General features: G+C 43.5%; 1 protein-coding gene across 1 annotated transcript; it reads right to left on the reverse strand.

Moving 5' to 3' along the window:
* Positions 1 to 4,855, reverse strand: CKS2 (CDC28 protein kinase regulatory subunit 2). Its single transcript, XM_066368453.1, has 3 exons — positions 4,646 to 4,855; positions 1,579 to 1,706; positions 1 to 323 (listed from the first exon to the last, which is right to left on the reverse strand). The coding sequence occupies exons 1-3, from the start codon at positions 4,702 to 4,704 to the stop codon at positions 271 to 273; spliced, it is 240 nt and encodes a 79-aa protein (XP_066224550.1). The 5' UTR covers positions 4,705 to 4,855; the 3' UTR covers positions 1 to 270.
* Positions 4,856 to 16,770: the final 11,915 nt, after the last annotated feature.

Below are 16,770 nucleotides of genomic sequence, written 5' to 3' on the forward strand. Positions count from 1 at the left end.
ATAAAAACTTTAATAACAAAATAACAGGTAAAGTCAAACAGGCACTTATATTAAGAGAAAAAGTAACTCTAGAAAAACTTTATCTTAAACACCTTACAGTAACCTACTTGCAGTTGCATTTAACTGAGCTCTGTTGCTGTGAAGAATACAGCTCATGCACAGGTCTGGATGAATGAATTGTACATTTTTCAAGTATTCACTGAATACTACCTTATATACACATATACATTAAATTTGAAAAAGATTTAATTGATGATCCCCAGATATACTTCATTTCTGTTGATCTTTTGGAAGAGGTCGTCTAAAGAGAAGAATATGTGGTTCTGTGGAAAGAAAATTTTATATCATTTTAATATAACATGGTTAATAGTCAAACAAAATTCAAAATATTCTCAACTGAGCCAAAATAAAGCTATTTTAGAGAGAATGGTTCCTACCTTTAGAATCTCAATTCCAGTGAAGGGAAAAAAGAGAAAAGTTATCTCTTTGGGGGGTACACATCTAACACCTCATTCAGAAACCCATTCAAAACCAAATGCAAGTCCCAGAGATCCATCCCAGTAGACTTTCATTAGGGAGGGTAGCCCAGTAAAGTTCCTCGTTTTCCTTTGTATTATCTAGAGCAGGGGTCCCCAAACTTTTTACAGAGGGGGCCAGTTCACTGTCCCTTAGACCGTTGGAGGGCCGGACTATAAAAAAACTATGAACAAATCCCTATGCACACTGCACATATCTTATTTTAAAGTAAAAAAACAAAATGGGAATACAGTATTTAAAATAAAGAACAAGTAAATTTAAATCAACAAACTGACCAGTATTTCAATGGGAACTATGCTCCTCTCACTGACCACCAATGAAAGAAGTGCCCCTTCTGGAAGTGCAGCGGGGGCCGGATAAATGGCCTCAGGGGGCCGCATGTGGCCCGCAGGCCGTAGTTTGGGGACCCCTGATCTAGAGAAACAGGTCTTGAACTCTGATACATGCCCCAATCCCAAGAAAGCTTTGAATCTTCAGAGCTTTTGTTGCTGCTGGTGCTTTAACAAGAGTGGAAAGCAAGATAGTTTCTTTCACCTAATGCAGACTTCTATATAGTATGCCTTCAAATTTTGCAGAAAGAAATAAAAAATCCTTGAAGTTAGATTTACTGATAACCCGTAAGTAGAATTTAACCCCACAAAGTTTTAGTTTAGTTGACTGTGTTAGACCTGGAAAACTGATAAATACCACTTAATAACCTAAGCACTCATAATGCACAAAACAAGAAGCACATTTATCTCATTCAATCTTAAATATGGTTGAACCAATTATCCTTTAGTAGGCCAAAGGAAAAGACAAATCACTTCAAGTCAAATGAATTTCTATACATAAAGCTTAAAAGACATTTAGGTTGCCTTAAATTAAGTTCTTAGTTTTCAGAAAGGCAATACCAGAATTCTAAATATATTTACGGTAAAATAGTTTCAAACTTATCAGTTACTTTAAGTTATACTACATGTCACTATTGCTAAAAGAATTTTCAACAACCACAACAGCTACTATTTTAATTTAGTAAATGCTTTCTCAAATAGCAAAACTTACCTGGCTCATGAATCATGTAATGAACCCAGCCTAGACTCTGTTGGACACCAAGTCTCCTCCACTCCTCTTCTGACATCAGATGGGTTTTGGGTACTTGTTTGGAAAGTTCTCTGGGTAACATGACATGCCTGTTGAAAGACAGCCAATTACTAAGGCCTGTGTGTAAACATGCCTTTTCTACAATTATGATAAGTTTACACATGCATGTTTCAATACTTAAATCTGAGATCCTTTTATCCTCAAAGTTCTTTAAACCAACTGCCTTATTATGCCAATTAGGTTCAATCTTGAGAACCATAATTTCCAATACCTTTAATTCTGCTTTTTAAACAAATTTGGAGGTTAAGAATATGCAGTCTGAAACCAGAAGGTATCTTATTTCAGATTAACTTTTTTCCCCTAACAGGGCCTGCCAGTTGTCTCAATCTTCTTCAGGCATAGGACCCTCAAAGCTAAGTTGTACACACAATTATAAACAAGCAAACAAACAAAAAATCCAGCCTTCCCTGCAGCCAATTCCAGTCATGTGACTAAACTTTGGCAATAGCATATAAGCAGAAAATAGGTAATTTATGGAAAAAATTAGAAGGAAAGAACATGCCCAATTCTTTTTTCTCTTTTCTGTTGATTATTAAGATTGATCTGACCAGGGAACTGGAGGCGTCACCTCAGACCACAGACCCTAACGTGAACTGCAGACTGTGCAGCTGTTACCCCCCCAGCAGTTTCACGAGGCCTTTTACATAAAAATAGACTTTCTTTGTCAGTTTGAATTTCCTATTATTCAACATTGTAGATGTGTACATACAACTCCTTGAATATTCCAGAAGTTACTTTATACCTCTGAATCAAAAATAAAAACACTAATTACACATATACATGTATCCAGAACCTTGAGTTTTCCAAAAAGGCACTAAACTATACCCAAAACTTCAGGGGTTTTTTTTTAAAGGCACACAATATTCTTCAATGTCAAAACAGCAAGAGCACATACAATTATAGCTTTGTTAAATTCTTAAACATAAACTTGCACCCCCTCCCATTCTTATTTAATTACAATAAAAAGATCTTTATAAAATCACAGTACCTAGCCCATTTTATAATCTCCAGTTAGGAGTGTAAGTTTTATAGTCATCCATAACCACCAACCCAATTTTTCACCAGTATAGGATTATCTACACCTGTGTATCAGCTTGCTGGGGTGAAAAAGGTCTAATCTGGTTACTTTGTTACACAGGAAAAGTGAATAACCTAGTGTGTGGCTGGTTAGTTAAGTACCAATTTCATATTTGCACAACAAAAGTGAGCCTCAGAACAATTTCTTATGTTGCTGGAATGATGTGAGGCCATGTCAAATTATGCTTACTATTACAGTTGGTTAAAACTTCATCAATTTCCATGAAACTAATATGGTTAATTCTTTGCAACACTTACCAGGTACCTCATTCACTCCTGAAGTGCTGCTTTAACACCTACTTTTAAGGTTCTGCAAATAACATGTTATCTTATTTCTGTTACATTGTTTATTAGCCTCAAAGAGAAATGTATCGCTTACTAGATTTGTACTTCATTCTCTATATCTACGTCAGTGTACCAACAGTTCAGAAATCACAAACCCTACCTTCTCCAGAAATCATGGAAACAGGCTCACCATCAAGGTGTCGACTCTAAAGGAAAAATTTATTTTCAAGCTCATATGAAAATTCTACCTGTATGTCACTGCATGGAGATAGTTTTCGACCTACAACTAAGGAAAATTATTTCCAAAACTCAACGTCTATTCAATACTATGGGCTTGTCATGGAAGGGAGGAGCAACAAACCACAAAGGAGCTGCCAGATGCCATGAGGGATAACAGAAGCAGTTGTGGACTGAATCTGTAATATATACAATTTTTAGACTTTAGGCCATATAATCCTATAATGCTTGTCCAAGATATTACTTAACAGAACTACGCACTTAAGTTCATTTACAGAAAGGTCTAAGCTTAAGTAAAGGGAATAGGTAATTAAGTTAGCATTTACAAAAAATATATATAACAAAGATGTGGATAATTGCACCTGGCACACACACTTTTCAAATTCCCATCGCTGCTACACCATCAAACACAAACCGCCCTGGACTCGCACCTCGGTGATTTATCAATTCTCGATCTGCCTTCAGAAGCATCCCTGGAGATTAATCACTACCCTGACTCTCTAAGAGCCCGCGGTTGGTCAAAAGACCATCAAATTTCATTTTAATGATGGGTTAGAATATGTCAATGCAAGTATGACAGTACTTTCCCTTCTACCCACTAACGCACACAAGCCACTGCGGAGACCCGGCTGAACTTCCGACAGCGCGGTCCACTTACCCGGTGCCCACCAGTGACGGCGCCGCCGAGACCCAGAGCCGCCTGGGCTCAGCGCCCACGCGCCCAGACCTTCCCGGCCGCCGCGGTCACCCCGGTTCCCGCCCGTTGCACAGTCGTGCGCGGCCCCACGGGTCCCACGTGCACCCGCGCCCTGCAGGACAGCCTCTCCGGCCGCGGTGTGGACTGGGGGGGCGGGGGGGACCGGGTCCCACGGCCCCCCGGGCAGAAGGCCGGCACTTGACCGCCAGGAGCGCTGCTGCCACCGCTCCGGGCACCACCGCGGGCCCGTCCCCCCGCGCTCCCGGAGACACGTGCACGCGCCCCGTCCTCACAGCGAACGCCCCACAGGCTCCAAAACCACGTTAACAAACCGCACCACCCTGCCCGCCCCACCTGCGAAGGCCGGGGCGCCCACGAGCTCGCCGTTCGCAGGCCCCGCGGAGCCGCGACTGTGGTCACTGCCAACCCGGAGCTAGAGGGCCGGCCCGGGGAGCCGAGAACCGGGCCCGCGGCGGCCGGCGGCACAAGCGGCCCCTTCCGTCCTGGCCGTACCCTTCTCACAGACGAACAAAGAGCAGGGCCGGTGCGACCCGCGCGCTTGGCCCAACAGAGAGCCCTCCGACTCCCGGGGGACCTCGGACCCGACTTCCGGTCCCACCCGAACCGGCTTCGGCCGGAGGAGCCCGCCGGCGGACCATTCCCGGGACTCACCGGTACTCGTAGTGCTCGTCGAAGTATTTGTCTGAGTAGTAGATCTGCTTGTGAGCCATCCTGCCAGCGGTGTGCGGCGCGGAGGGCGAGCGAGACACAAGAAGGGCAGGTGCAGCGAACCGACGCTCCGCGGCCAAACAAGACAACCAGGCGACTGCAAACAACCGACCCGCAGGCCCAACGATCTCGGTTTGAATCCGACAGCCCGCCGCTGATTGGAAGGAGACGCCGACCAATCGCCTCTTGCGCAAACTACGGGAAGGCGGGGCTAGTTCTCAACCTATCGTCACCGCTCTCCGCGAAGTTCATTTCCCAAGAGCAGCCACTCAGAGGGCTGTTGCGGGGTTGCCCGAGGGAAGACGTGAATGATTGGCATGGCGTAGAGACGGGCAGCTCCCTTACGTAAGGGACGTGACGTCGAAGGGCAGAGCCGGGACGTTAGGGCCGCAGAGCGCGTGCGTAGACGTTTAGAACGTTCCAGGTTCGCGGAACCGTTAGGGAGACGAACCTGGGAGACGAGCGAGATATCGCGGGGTTTGGCGAAACCTGGGAGGGGCTGTCAGTTGAGCGGCCGCTTGTACGCAGGCGTAGAGTAGGCGGGTGTGTTAAGTATGTGAGGTGTGGAAAGCGGAACGGCCCCGTTATAGCGAGGAAGGTCCACGTTTGGGAAGGATGAAGGCACAAGCCCTGGTTTGAAGAGTAGGGACTCGTGGACGCCGGGTTGGAGGCCTTGTCCCTGGGGATGTGACATTGGGTAGAGCGTGTGCTCCCACGCCGTGCGCACACGCGGGTAACAGCCCTGGAGGTGCGCGTGTAGACGCGTGCGTTTCTATGTGAAGAAATGTAAAAGGATTCCAAAAAAAACACAAAAAACTACCGCATAATGAGATTAAAAGTGGTTTGAAAAACTTATTTTGGTTCAGTTTTGAACTTTAAATAGAGTTCCTGGAAGAAAATATGCCAAGGTGTGTAGTTCTTTTTCAGAGACAGAAGTCATCTTTCTAGTATTTTTCACATTTCCTCCAATGAGCATGCGTTCCTTTTGTCGTAAACTGAGCGTGATGCAGTGTTTGTTGCCGCAGGAGACAGGTGGGGTCATAGGCGGGCCTTTCGCTCGGTCTCACCAAGGGGCTCCCTCGTCGGTGTGCTGCACCCCCCCTCCGGTCCCGCTCCCCACAGCCCGCGGTCCGGCTTTGCTGCAGCCCCACCTGTGATGCCTCAGACTCGCCACATACCAGCGAAGCCTCTTGCTCACGGCTCTAACCAGAACAGAGGAGAGAGACCCTTGCTCATGTGGGCAGAAAAGGGGCCACATGCTAAACTTAGCAGGTTCAAGGGGGGACTGCATGGCGGCCTTACAAACTCAGAGACCTAGACACGGGATGGGCTGAAATAAAAACTTTCTAACTAGCCTGACCAGGCGGTGCGCAGTGGATAGAGCGTCGAACTGAGACACGGAGGACCCGGGTTCGAGACCCCAAGGTTGCCAGCTTGAGCCCTAGGTCACTGGCTTGAGCAAGGGGTCACTCGGTCTGCTATAGCCCCCCCCCCCCCCATCAAGGCACATATGAGAAATCAATAGACAACTAAGGAACTGCAACGAAGAATTGATGTTTCTTATCTCTCTCCCTTCCTGTCTGTCTGTACTACTCCGGACTCTCTCTGTCTCTGCCACAAAAAAAAAAAAATCTAAAAAATAGACCAAAAACTTTCTAACTAAAAGCAGTTCATGGCAGGTTGTTGTGTCCTAGGGGGGTATTTTTCTCTTAACACAAGTCAATGCTCACCTTAAGGGAGCCTATCTGTTGTCTTTTGCATCTGTAATAACGTACCTGATAACTTCCCTTTAAAATGTAAGGGTGATATTTTTCTTGTTCCCCTCAGGCATCCACCTACCAGAGCAGGAACCAACTGTAAGGCCAGTAGCCACAGCCTCCACCATAGCCGCCTGGCCCATGCAGGTTCGCATTTGATTAGGACAGACAGTAAAGAAACAACGGAGCCAAGAACTGGCGGGCCATTACCTTTAATCCTAGCTTGCACCCGGTGAGCAAGAAATACACACACTGGGCTCCAAAACCCACTTGTTCAGTGCTCACAAAGCTACTGACTTATCCGAGTTTCCTAGAATCAAAGGTTTCTAGCTCACTAGCCTTATTCACCTGTTTCCCATCTCCTCTCTGTACAAACTCTGCACAAACTGGCTTTTCCCTCAGCACTCCACCATCTTGGCTGCTTCTCCTCTCCTCCACGTGGTCTTTCTCTGCTCTCCTCTCTAATGCTAATCTCAGGAACCAAGAGAGAGCCAGCTCCCTGTCTGCCCCACTTTATAGTGTAGAAATCAAAACCTTTTAATCCAATGTACAGACAAGGAAGTCTCTGATACAAAGTCACTTAGCTGAGGCATAATGGGATTCCTCATGAGAGTGCACCACCCACATCATGCAATCAGTCAGGGTGTGGAGAAAAGCTTAGTCTTAAAACTAAGCCTCATGCTATAATGACCCGGCCTGCTTACAGCCTGTCCCCCACACACAATGCAAACTATAAGCGAGCAAACATATATATCATATTTATAAACTTATTTAACTAACATAGACATACCACAGAGTAAAAAAAAAGTCTAAAATAAGACTCTAGCGTTGATTTCAGACTCACAAATAACTAGAAAAGCTCCATATTAAGGAGGAATTTTTAAATATTTATATAATGAGAAAGGTAAATATATTAATTGCTATCAAAGGCCCCTAATTCTATTGCAATATGCCAACTGACTGAGAGAGCCTATATATATATATTTTTCCTATGTTGTGTAAGAAAAAACATGTAGTCCTGTCACAAATATTCTACATGCCATGGGGCTGGACTCAGAGGGGAGGGGGAAGAGAGGTGGTTTTCACTAACTCATTCTATTAGGCAAGAATAGTGTTGATTCCAAAACCAAGTAAGGATGACAGAAGGAAGTACAAGTCTCCTTCACTCAGATGAATGTGAACATCCTAAGTAAAATGCTGGCCAACCGAATCTAAGTTTATTTTTATAAGAAATGAAAATACATTTATACCATCCTATAAATGCAAACATAGCATAATGTTAGAAAATCTGTAATGTCATTCACCACATTAACAGTAAAAAGGAGAAACAAAAATGACTCCACAGATGCAGGAAAATACATTTAATAGAAACACCACTCTTTTATAATATAAACCCTTAGTAAATCCACCACTCACTGCCAATACCACTCTTAGTAATTAAGAATAGGAGGAAACTTTAAGTTCACAAATGTATCTATATAAAGCACATCCAACATAATTCTTATAGGGAAACAGAAGCATTCTCTTTAAAATGTCCTATTACCACCAATTATATGAAAAATGCACCATAAGCCATAGCATAATAAAAAGACATTTAAGGCATAATAATTGGAAAGGGAGAAATAAAAGTCATTTGCAATTATGATATATCTGGGTATAAGATCAATGTGCAGAAGTCAAATGCATTCCTACATACCAGAAACAAATAGCTAGAAAATACACTCACAAAGAAATATTATATGAGCGTCAGAATTCCATACTAGGAATAAACCTAACAAAAGATAACACAAAGACATGGCAAGCAAAATTATGAAATTTTGAGAGACATAAAAGACTTGAATAAAGGGAAGATATACTATGTTTAAACTTAGGAAGATTTCATATGGTAAAGATATAAATTCTCTTCAAATTGGTCATAGAGTTATTCTAATTTTAATAAAAATATCACTTTCCTAAGGTTACTGGTTCAAACCCTGGATTTGCCTAGTCAAGGCACATATAGAAGTTGATGTTTCCTGTTTCTCACCCCCCACCTCTCTAAAAAAATGAATAAATAAAATCTTTTTAAAAAAATAACACTTTCAAGGAACATGTTTAATGGACTAAAATGTATATGAATAAGAAAAGGGCCAAGAATAGCAAAGATACTTCAATGGACTCTAAGAGAGATTACAATTTATTAAGAAGCAATAGCCTGACCAGGTGGTGGCGCAGTGGATAGAGCATTGACCTGAGATGCTGAGTACCTAGGTTCCAAACCCCGAAGTTGCTGGCTTGAGTATGGTCTCACCAGCTTAAGCACAGGGTCTCTGGCTTGAGCATGGGATCATAGACATGACTCCATGGTCACTGACTTGAGCCCAAGGTTGCTGGCTTGAGCAAGGACTCCCTGACTCGGCATGTATGAGAAGCCATCAATGAACAACTGAAATGAAGCAACTACATGTTGGTGCTTCTCATCTCTCTCCCTTCCTCTCTGTCTCTCTCTCTCTCTAAAAAATAAAATAAAAAATTATATATATATATGTAATATTATATATAATATATATTTTTCATATTGTATATATATATTATATTATATATATATATATTTTTTTCTTTTCAAAGAGCTAGTAGAATACTGTAAGGCCAGGGACCACCACTGTGGGCATGCAGATGCAGATTCCCATTGGATTTAGGCAGAAGGTAAAAGAACTGTGCAGCCAGAGGATGTAGGGCCATTTCATTTATTAAAGTCTCATAACAGCAGACAAGCAAACTGGCAGGGAAGACTGCTTTTCTTTCACTCAGGGCTCCCAAAGCTCTGACTCATTCTCCAGACTCTCCTGGACTCACAAGCTCCAACCAGCCTCAGTACCTCCCTCCTCCCCTTTCTCTCTCTCTGCACTCTGCCCAGCAATACAGACTGGGGAAGTCAGCCCTTCACCAGCAAACAATTGCCCTTCCCAAGCAGAAAGGCAATTCTCAATTTGCAATCTGCTGCCCTGAGGGCAGGCACCCCTTTGAAGCCTTCTATAGACTATATACACAAAGGAACTGCCCCAATACAAGCAAGCAAACTTAAAAAAAAATTTGTTTACCCAACAAGTGCTAATTGTATAAATAAGAAAACTTTAACCATAGAGAAGTTATAATGCAATTTAAGAACATCAAAGACAAAAGACAGATCTAAATGTTTCCAGAGAGACATTGCAGATCATACCTACAGAGCAACAAGAACAGATTGACAATGGCAGTCTCCAAAACTGCTCTAGGAGAGTAGGAATAAATTCAAGACATTTTGCAATACAGTCAATCCTCACTTGAAATCACCAATCGGTTCTTGGAAACTATGACATGAAGTAAAACAATGTATAATGAAACCAGTTTGACCTATTCGATATAATTAAGAGTTAAGTTCCTATAGCATATTTCTGGTTTACAATGAAATCCCCAAATTTCTAAATAAAACTAATATTAAACATTGAAATAAATATGAGCTATACATACATCTAAAAAAGATTAATAAAAATAAGATCATTATTTTCCAACCCACTTATTCCCATCACAGTTGTGGGTGGCTATCCCAGCTGCTCAGGGCACAGGTAGGGGCCCACCCTGGACAGGACACCCTTCCAGCACAGGGAGCACTCAAACTCATGCTGACTGGACTGGGGAAATGTAGACATGCCAGTTCCCCTCCCTGCACATCTCTGGGACATGGGCGGAAACTAGGGCAGACTTGGGGAGAACTTGCAAACCCCACACAGTGGCCTTGACCATGAAAGAAACAACATTGAGTGAATGATCATTGAAGACCACAAACAAAGCAAAGTACCTTAGAACATTTATTGTCTAAAAAAGCAAGGATTAAAAAAAATGTTCATTGTTACCAATTCAAAGACCAACATGACTAGCATAGGGAGCAACAGATGGAAGTGAGTGCCTGCTAAAGGGTAACCTTTGCAGCTGTTGCTAGGAAGTTGACAGATTAGGAATCCAGCACCACAACTGTTGGCTGCAATCTTGTTCCTGCTGCCATCTGCAGTAGCAAAGGTAGAAAGCTCAATGCCACATCTCTCCTTGAGAATGAGTTTTAACGTCACAAATACCTCCCGCCCTAGTATGCACACCCATAGCAAAAGGACTTCAGCACTCCTTCTATCAACAGGTAAAGTCTATATCTCCACCCTTAATCTGGTCTTTTACTTGATTTCCCAAACATGTAAATAAGTGACATTATGTGACTTCTGAAGCTAGTTTTTTCTTTTTCTTTAAATTGAGTTTATTGGGGCTGAGGCTAGTTCTCAAAAGTTTCTGCTTCCTCCCTCCTGTGATGCTGCCCTGGAACATGGCTATCACATAAAGAAGTGGTGGGCTGAGTTGCCCAGGCATCGGCTAGCACCACTGCAAAACATGCATGAAGTACTGACTGCAGTCCCTGAGCGAGGCCCAGAAAAATGAGGGTGGGAACTGCCCAAACAACGCTCAGAATCACGAGGTAAAATAAAGCATCACTCTAAATCGCCAATTTGGGGTGGAGGGGTAGACAACTGATGCACTCCCCTTTTATCTTTGTTCTCAACTCAAGGCTCAAAAACATATCTGAATGGGAGAAAGTTTGATTACATCCAGCTACAGTGAAACCCATGTAATGATTCTAGCTTTCCAACCTCTGCTACCATGGAAGGGCATTGGAGTAGGTTATAAACAAGATACAACTTTGAACTATATACCTATTTGAAAACCCATATAAGCTAGATCTTTAAGCAAGTTGGTCTAGATACTAGAAAAGGAGGACAAACAGGCTAGCTCATTTATGAGGCTAACATAAACTTTATACCAGGATCAGAGAGGGGAATTAAAGGAACAAGAAAGGCAAAATTAGAGTCATTTCCATTTAAATGTAGATTTAAATTTAGCAAAGTAAACCTAGTGCTTTATTAAAAATCACATTGAGTTTGCCTCAAAAATTCAATGGCAGTGAGTTTAATGGCAATGTACAACCTATCAATGTAATCACACAATAGACAAAAAGAAAAAACTAGCATGTCAGTATGTGCAGGAAAAAGAAGTGATAAAATAGAACTCTGATTTATAATAAAAATTATTAGATTGAGGAAAACGGTCTTACCCGACAGAGGTTACATTATCAAAATTCTACAACGAACACAGATTTAATGGAGCAACTTTAGACAAATATCATGTACCATGATGTGAAAAAGATAGCAAGCACTGCTATAAAGTATCTAAGACTTAACCTAACAATGACTGCACAATGCCTTTATGAAGACAAAGAAAGAAGAGCTATACAAATGTGTTGGGGACTGAAAATCAACAAGGTTTTTAGAGTTTTTTTCTGGGGGACAGAGGTGTGGGGAACTGGCTGCTGCCCAATTCCCCACCTCGCTTGCAGAAAGCTAAGCTCTTACCCACACCTTCTTGTTAACTGTGATGCTCGTCCTTCCCCCTATGTTCTCTGGAAGGACTGGTTTCTTTGTGTAAAGTTAGGATGTTAAGTATTGGTGGGGGTTTTTTGCACTTCGTGGAATTCTTGAGTTGCCTTGGAAACTGTTATCAGAAAAGTCATTGAGTTGCTAATGGCCACTTTGCCCTATAATAAAGGAGGATGTGGTTTCTGGGAGCAGCCATGTTTTCTCTGCTAGGGTGGTCTTTCTGCCAGCAGTAATTGCAAAGCCCTCCCAAGCCCATCTTTATATTCTTTAATTCTTTAAGTCTATTTTCTTAATTCCGTACCGTTCCCGCTCGGGACCTGAATAAAACTCATTGCGGCTGGCCCGCGACACAAATGGAAAGATATAACATCTATGGTTATATCTTGTCAATGCAACATTGTGAGAAGTTAGTGCTGTTAGGTTCAGGTTCAGGGCCCCTTATCAAAAAACCTCAATTAGCCAGGATAAAACTTCAAGTGATCCGGCACCAGGGCAGTTCCCATAGTGCCTAGTGCCCCTCCCATCACTTATCAAAACGTTCTGTTACTTGGTCATTGATCTCCAACCCTCAGATCTCCTGCCAGTTAGTCACCTCCCACCATTTATCTAAACATTCTGTTGCTTAGTGATTAACCATCACCCTGCTCCAGGGTTCCCCATAAAGGCTAACCTCCTGGCTAGCCTTGCTCACTAAACTTATAAAAAAAAGGGCTTGAATCCCCAGCTGCTCTGTGCTGGTGCCACTAGGGTCTTAGCCCATCTGCTTGCAGATGCATAAATAAATTCTTTATAAAACTCATCAGGCCTCATGACTCCCTCCTTTGGCAACCTAACAAGTGCTCCCCAAATAAAATTATAATTTTATTGTAATCCCAAAAAAATTCTCAGAGTTTTTGAGGAAGTTGAAAAACTTATTCTGAAATTACATGGAGGAATAGAGACCCACAAACTGCTAAGTCAACTTTGAAATGAGGACCTGACCTGGTTAAAAAAAACAACACAAAACATTATAACAGAATAAGGAATGTAGAAATAGATTCATGCATAGGTGGGGAGTACATATTTGACAAGCACTAATATAAGTACCATGTATCAGTGGAGAAAGTACATAATTGAGAAAATTTCTTTCAAACATGAAAGAAATGTGAAGAAAATAACCTAAGCTTAAGGTTCAAAATTTGGAGAATATTTTTGTGAACTTGGGATCACAAGAGGCAGAATATGTGATGTAACCATCAAGCAAACAATAAATGATTTGAACTACAAGAAACTAAATATTTCTGTTCAACCAGGACACCTACAGTAGACCACCATATTAGATAGAAGACAAAAGATACAGTACTTGCAATAAACTCTATCACGTGCATAACAAAGATATTTGAAATACAATTTCAACACAAAATTAATATCAATATTTTACCAATAACTTCTACAAAACAGTAAGAAAAACCAGAAATCCATAAGAAATTTGGCAAAAAATATAGATATTTATATAAGTAAGTAATTCACGAAGGGAGAATTCTAACAGGCTAACTAACAGTATATGAAGAAATACTCAGTCGATAGAATGTCAGCCTGGTGTGCGGATGCCCCAGGTTAGATCCCTGGTCAGAGCACACATGAAAAGTAACCATCTACTTCTCTTCCTCTCCCTCTCCCTTTTATCTCTCTTCCCCTCTCACAGCCAGTGTCTCAGTTGGTTTGAGCCTCAGCCCCAGGTGCTAAGGATAGCTTGGTTGATTTGAGCATCGACCCCAGATGGGGACTGCTCGGTGGATCCCAGTCGAGGCGCATGCAAGAGTGTGTCTATCTTCCCTCCTCTCAGTTTAAGAAAAAGAAAAAGAAAAGAAATAATCACACTTATTTGTTGTTGTTTTTTTTAGATTTTTATTTATTTTTTCATTTTTATTAGAGAGAGGACAGAGAAATAGAGAGAACAGGGAGAGGAGCAGGAAGCATCAACTCCCATATGTGCCTTGACCAGGCAAGCCGGGGTTTCGAACTATTGACCTCAGCATTCCAGGTCGATGCTTTATCCACTGCGCCACCACAGGTCAGGCCTGATCACACTTATTTGTAAACAGAGAAATAAAATTAAAACAACTGTGAGCTGCTTCTTTATAACCTATCAGAGTGACCAAACTTAGGAAGTCAGATATTATCAAGTGTTAGGACATTAGGGCATGGGAACCCTCATGGTCTATTGATAGAATATAAGGTGTTTCATTCCTCTAGAAGCAATCTGACAGTACTTAGTAAAATTAAGTCTGTGTATTCCCTATGACACAGCAACCCACTAGTGGTTCTACATCCAAAAATAGCTCACACTGCTTGACCAAGTGGCACAGTGGATAGAACTTTCACCTGGGACACTGAGGACCCAGGTCCAAAACCCCGAGGTTGCCGGCTTGAACTCAGGCTCATCCCACTTGAGCATGGGCTCACCAGCTTGAGCACAGGGTTGCTGGCTTGAGTGTGCAATCATAGACAAGGCCACATGGTCGCTGGCTTGAGCCCATAGGTCACTGGCTTGAAGTGCAAGGTCGCTGGCTTGAACAAGGGGTCACTCATTCTGTTGTAGCCCCCCTCCATCATGGCACATATGAGAAAGCAGTCAATGAACAACTAAGGTGCCGCAACAAAGAATTGATGCTTCTCATCTCTCTCCCTTCCTATCTCCTTCCTTCCTTCCTTCCTTCCTTCCTTCCTTCCTTCCTTCCTTCCTTCCTTCCTTCCTTCCTTCCTTCCTTCCTTCCTTCCTTCCTTCCTTCCTTCCTTCCTTCCTTCCTTCCTTCCTTCCTTCCTCCCTCCCTCCCTTCCTTCTTTCCTTCCATTTTTTAAGTGAGAGGAGGGAATAGAGACAGACACCCGCATGTGCCCCAACATCGATCTACCTGCAACCCCATCTGGGGCAGATGCTCGAATCAGCCAAGCTATCCTCAGCGCCTGCAGCTGACCTGGAACCAATGGAGCCACTGGCTGCCAGAGGGGGAGAGATAGAGAAGGGGGAGAGAGAGGGGAAGAGAAACAGATGTTCGCTTTTCATGTGTGCCCTAACTGGGGATTGAGCTCAGGAGGTCTGCACACCAGGGTGATGCTCTATCCACTGAACCAACTGGCCAGGGCCAAAAGTTTTTTCAATACCTGATGTTGACATAAAAACATGTAATAGGTTTTCCAAGGCCGGAAGTTGTGAAATGAGTCTCTGTACCACCTTACTAACGGCTTCAGAACTGAATGGTCATAAATAACTAGTCAAATACTAGCTCAAGGTGTTTTTCTAGCTCAGCGTCTGCCAGGTCATCACCAGTACTCAGATGAATAGACCTCTGCTTTTCCATTCTGTGATCACCAGCTTCGTGAATAAAAGCCTCAACATTCAAGTCTGGGTCCACGTTGTAGGCTTTATAAACAGGAATGCGAAGTACCACTAAAGCCTCCATGGAGTCATCCTGTGCATGTATCGACGTTCCGGTTCCCGGAAAATCATCTCATGATCAAAATAGTCCATTCGCCCAGAAAAACCCCATATCTGGTCATTCACAAAGGAGACGTTGGAAATGTCATCTTTATACGTCTTGTTGGTACTTTCCAAAAAGAGAGTTTCATAGGGGGAAATTTTAGGAAACATCACCTTCTGGGTAGAAGGTCCACCGCTGCGCGAAGAGCAGTAGCAGAACCAGCTGGGAGCCGTCAGCGCTAGGTCCCCTCCCCGAAGCCCCGCCCCGGCCCTTAGGCCACGCCCTCGCTGCCCCGCCCTGTACCCCGAGACCCTGCAGCCATGGCCACTCATTTGTATTTAATTTTACTAGTTTTGTTGTTCTTAATTGTTTAAAAGATAGAAGTTTTATTCTATTTGTGTGTGTGTGTGTGTGTGTGTGTGTGTGTGTGTGTGTATAAATATGTAGCATTATGATGAAAAATGTAGGCGTCACTTTCCCCCCATCATGGATGTAAAGCTCACACGGGGTGTGTGTGGTCACACGGGGAGGGGAGAGCACAGGCTCGAATCTGAGACTATCCCTGGGCGAGGGCGGGGGTGGCGCTGCTCCCAGCGCCGTCCGCCCCCCAGCGGCCGCGCTCCCAGGGCTGCGGGATTCTCTGCGGCCGCCTCGCGCCCCTGTCTCGGGAAGGAAGACCTTCACCTCCAGTCCTAACCTGCGGAGATGTGTTTGGTGAAAAAGTCAAGTTTAGCAGAGCAGCGAATCCCATTTAAGGATATAGTTTTCCAGCCTGACCTGTGGTGGCCCAGTGGATAAAGCGTCGACCTGGAAATGCTGAGGTCGCCGGTTTGAAACCCTGGGCTTGCCTGGTCAAGGCACATATGGGAGTTGATGCTTCCAGCTCCTCCCCCTTCTCTCTCTCTGTCTCTCCATCTCTCCTCTCTCTCTCTCTCCCTCTCCTCTCTAAAAAATTGAATAAATAAAAAATAAATAAAAATTTTAAAAAAAAAACCTTTTAAAAAAAAAAAAGGATATAGTTTTCCTGCTTGGCCACCCACGCACTGGGGAGGAGGTGGCTTGCAGAGGGACGGGTGGGGGGTGGGGGAGCGGAATACATTCATATCACGTGGAGGGGAGTGGGACGCCCCAGGTAAATGTCCTGCAGAAAGCGGGCCTGCACCTGGAGCTTGCAGAGGGAAGAGTGGGGATTTGCCTAACAGGATGGAAATTTGGGACCAAGTTCTTTTCCAAAATTCAAAAAGAGGTAATCCTGGGCGAGACCAGCAGACTTGGGTCGAGGTCCTGTGAAGTTCTTTAGAACCCGGAGGGACCGAGGTCCATTTATCCCAGCTTTGCAGGGTCCCCCGCAGTGCAGAGCTGCAATGGTGCCCTGGGAATCCATCATTTCTGTATGCTGAGTTATAGGCAGAAAG

Source organism: Saccopteryx leptura, chromosome 2 (genome assembly GCF_036850995.1).
Source record: "Saccopteryx leptura isolate mSacLep1 chromosome 2, mSacLep1_pri_phased_curated, whole genome shotgun sequence".
Classification (NCBI taxonomy): domain Eukaryota; kingdom Metazoa; phylum Chordata; class Mammalia; order Chiroptera; family Emballonuridae; genus Saccopteryx; species Saccopteryx leptura.

Excerpts from the sequence above, each read along its gene's own strand:
- CKS2 (XM_066368453.1), bottom strand. The coding sequence starts at position 4,704 with ATGGCTCACAAGCAGATCTACTACTCAGACAAATACTTCGACGAGCAC. Across the intron at positions 1,707-4,645 it reads GACGAGCACTACGAGTACCG|GCATGTCATGTTACCCAGAG; the intron begins GTGAGTCCCGGG and ends GTCTTTCAACAG. Across the intron at positions 324-1,578 it reads TTACATGATTCATGAGCCAG|AACCACATATTCTTCTCTTT; the intron begins GTAAGTTTTGCT and ends TTCTTTCCACAG.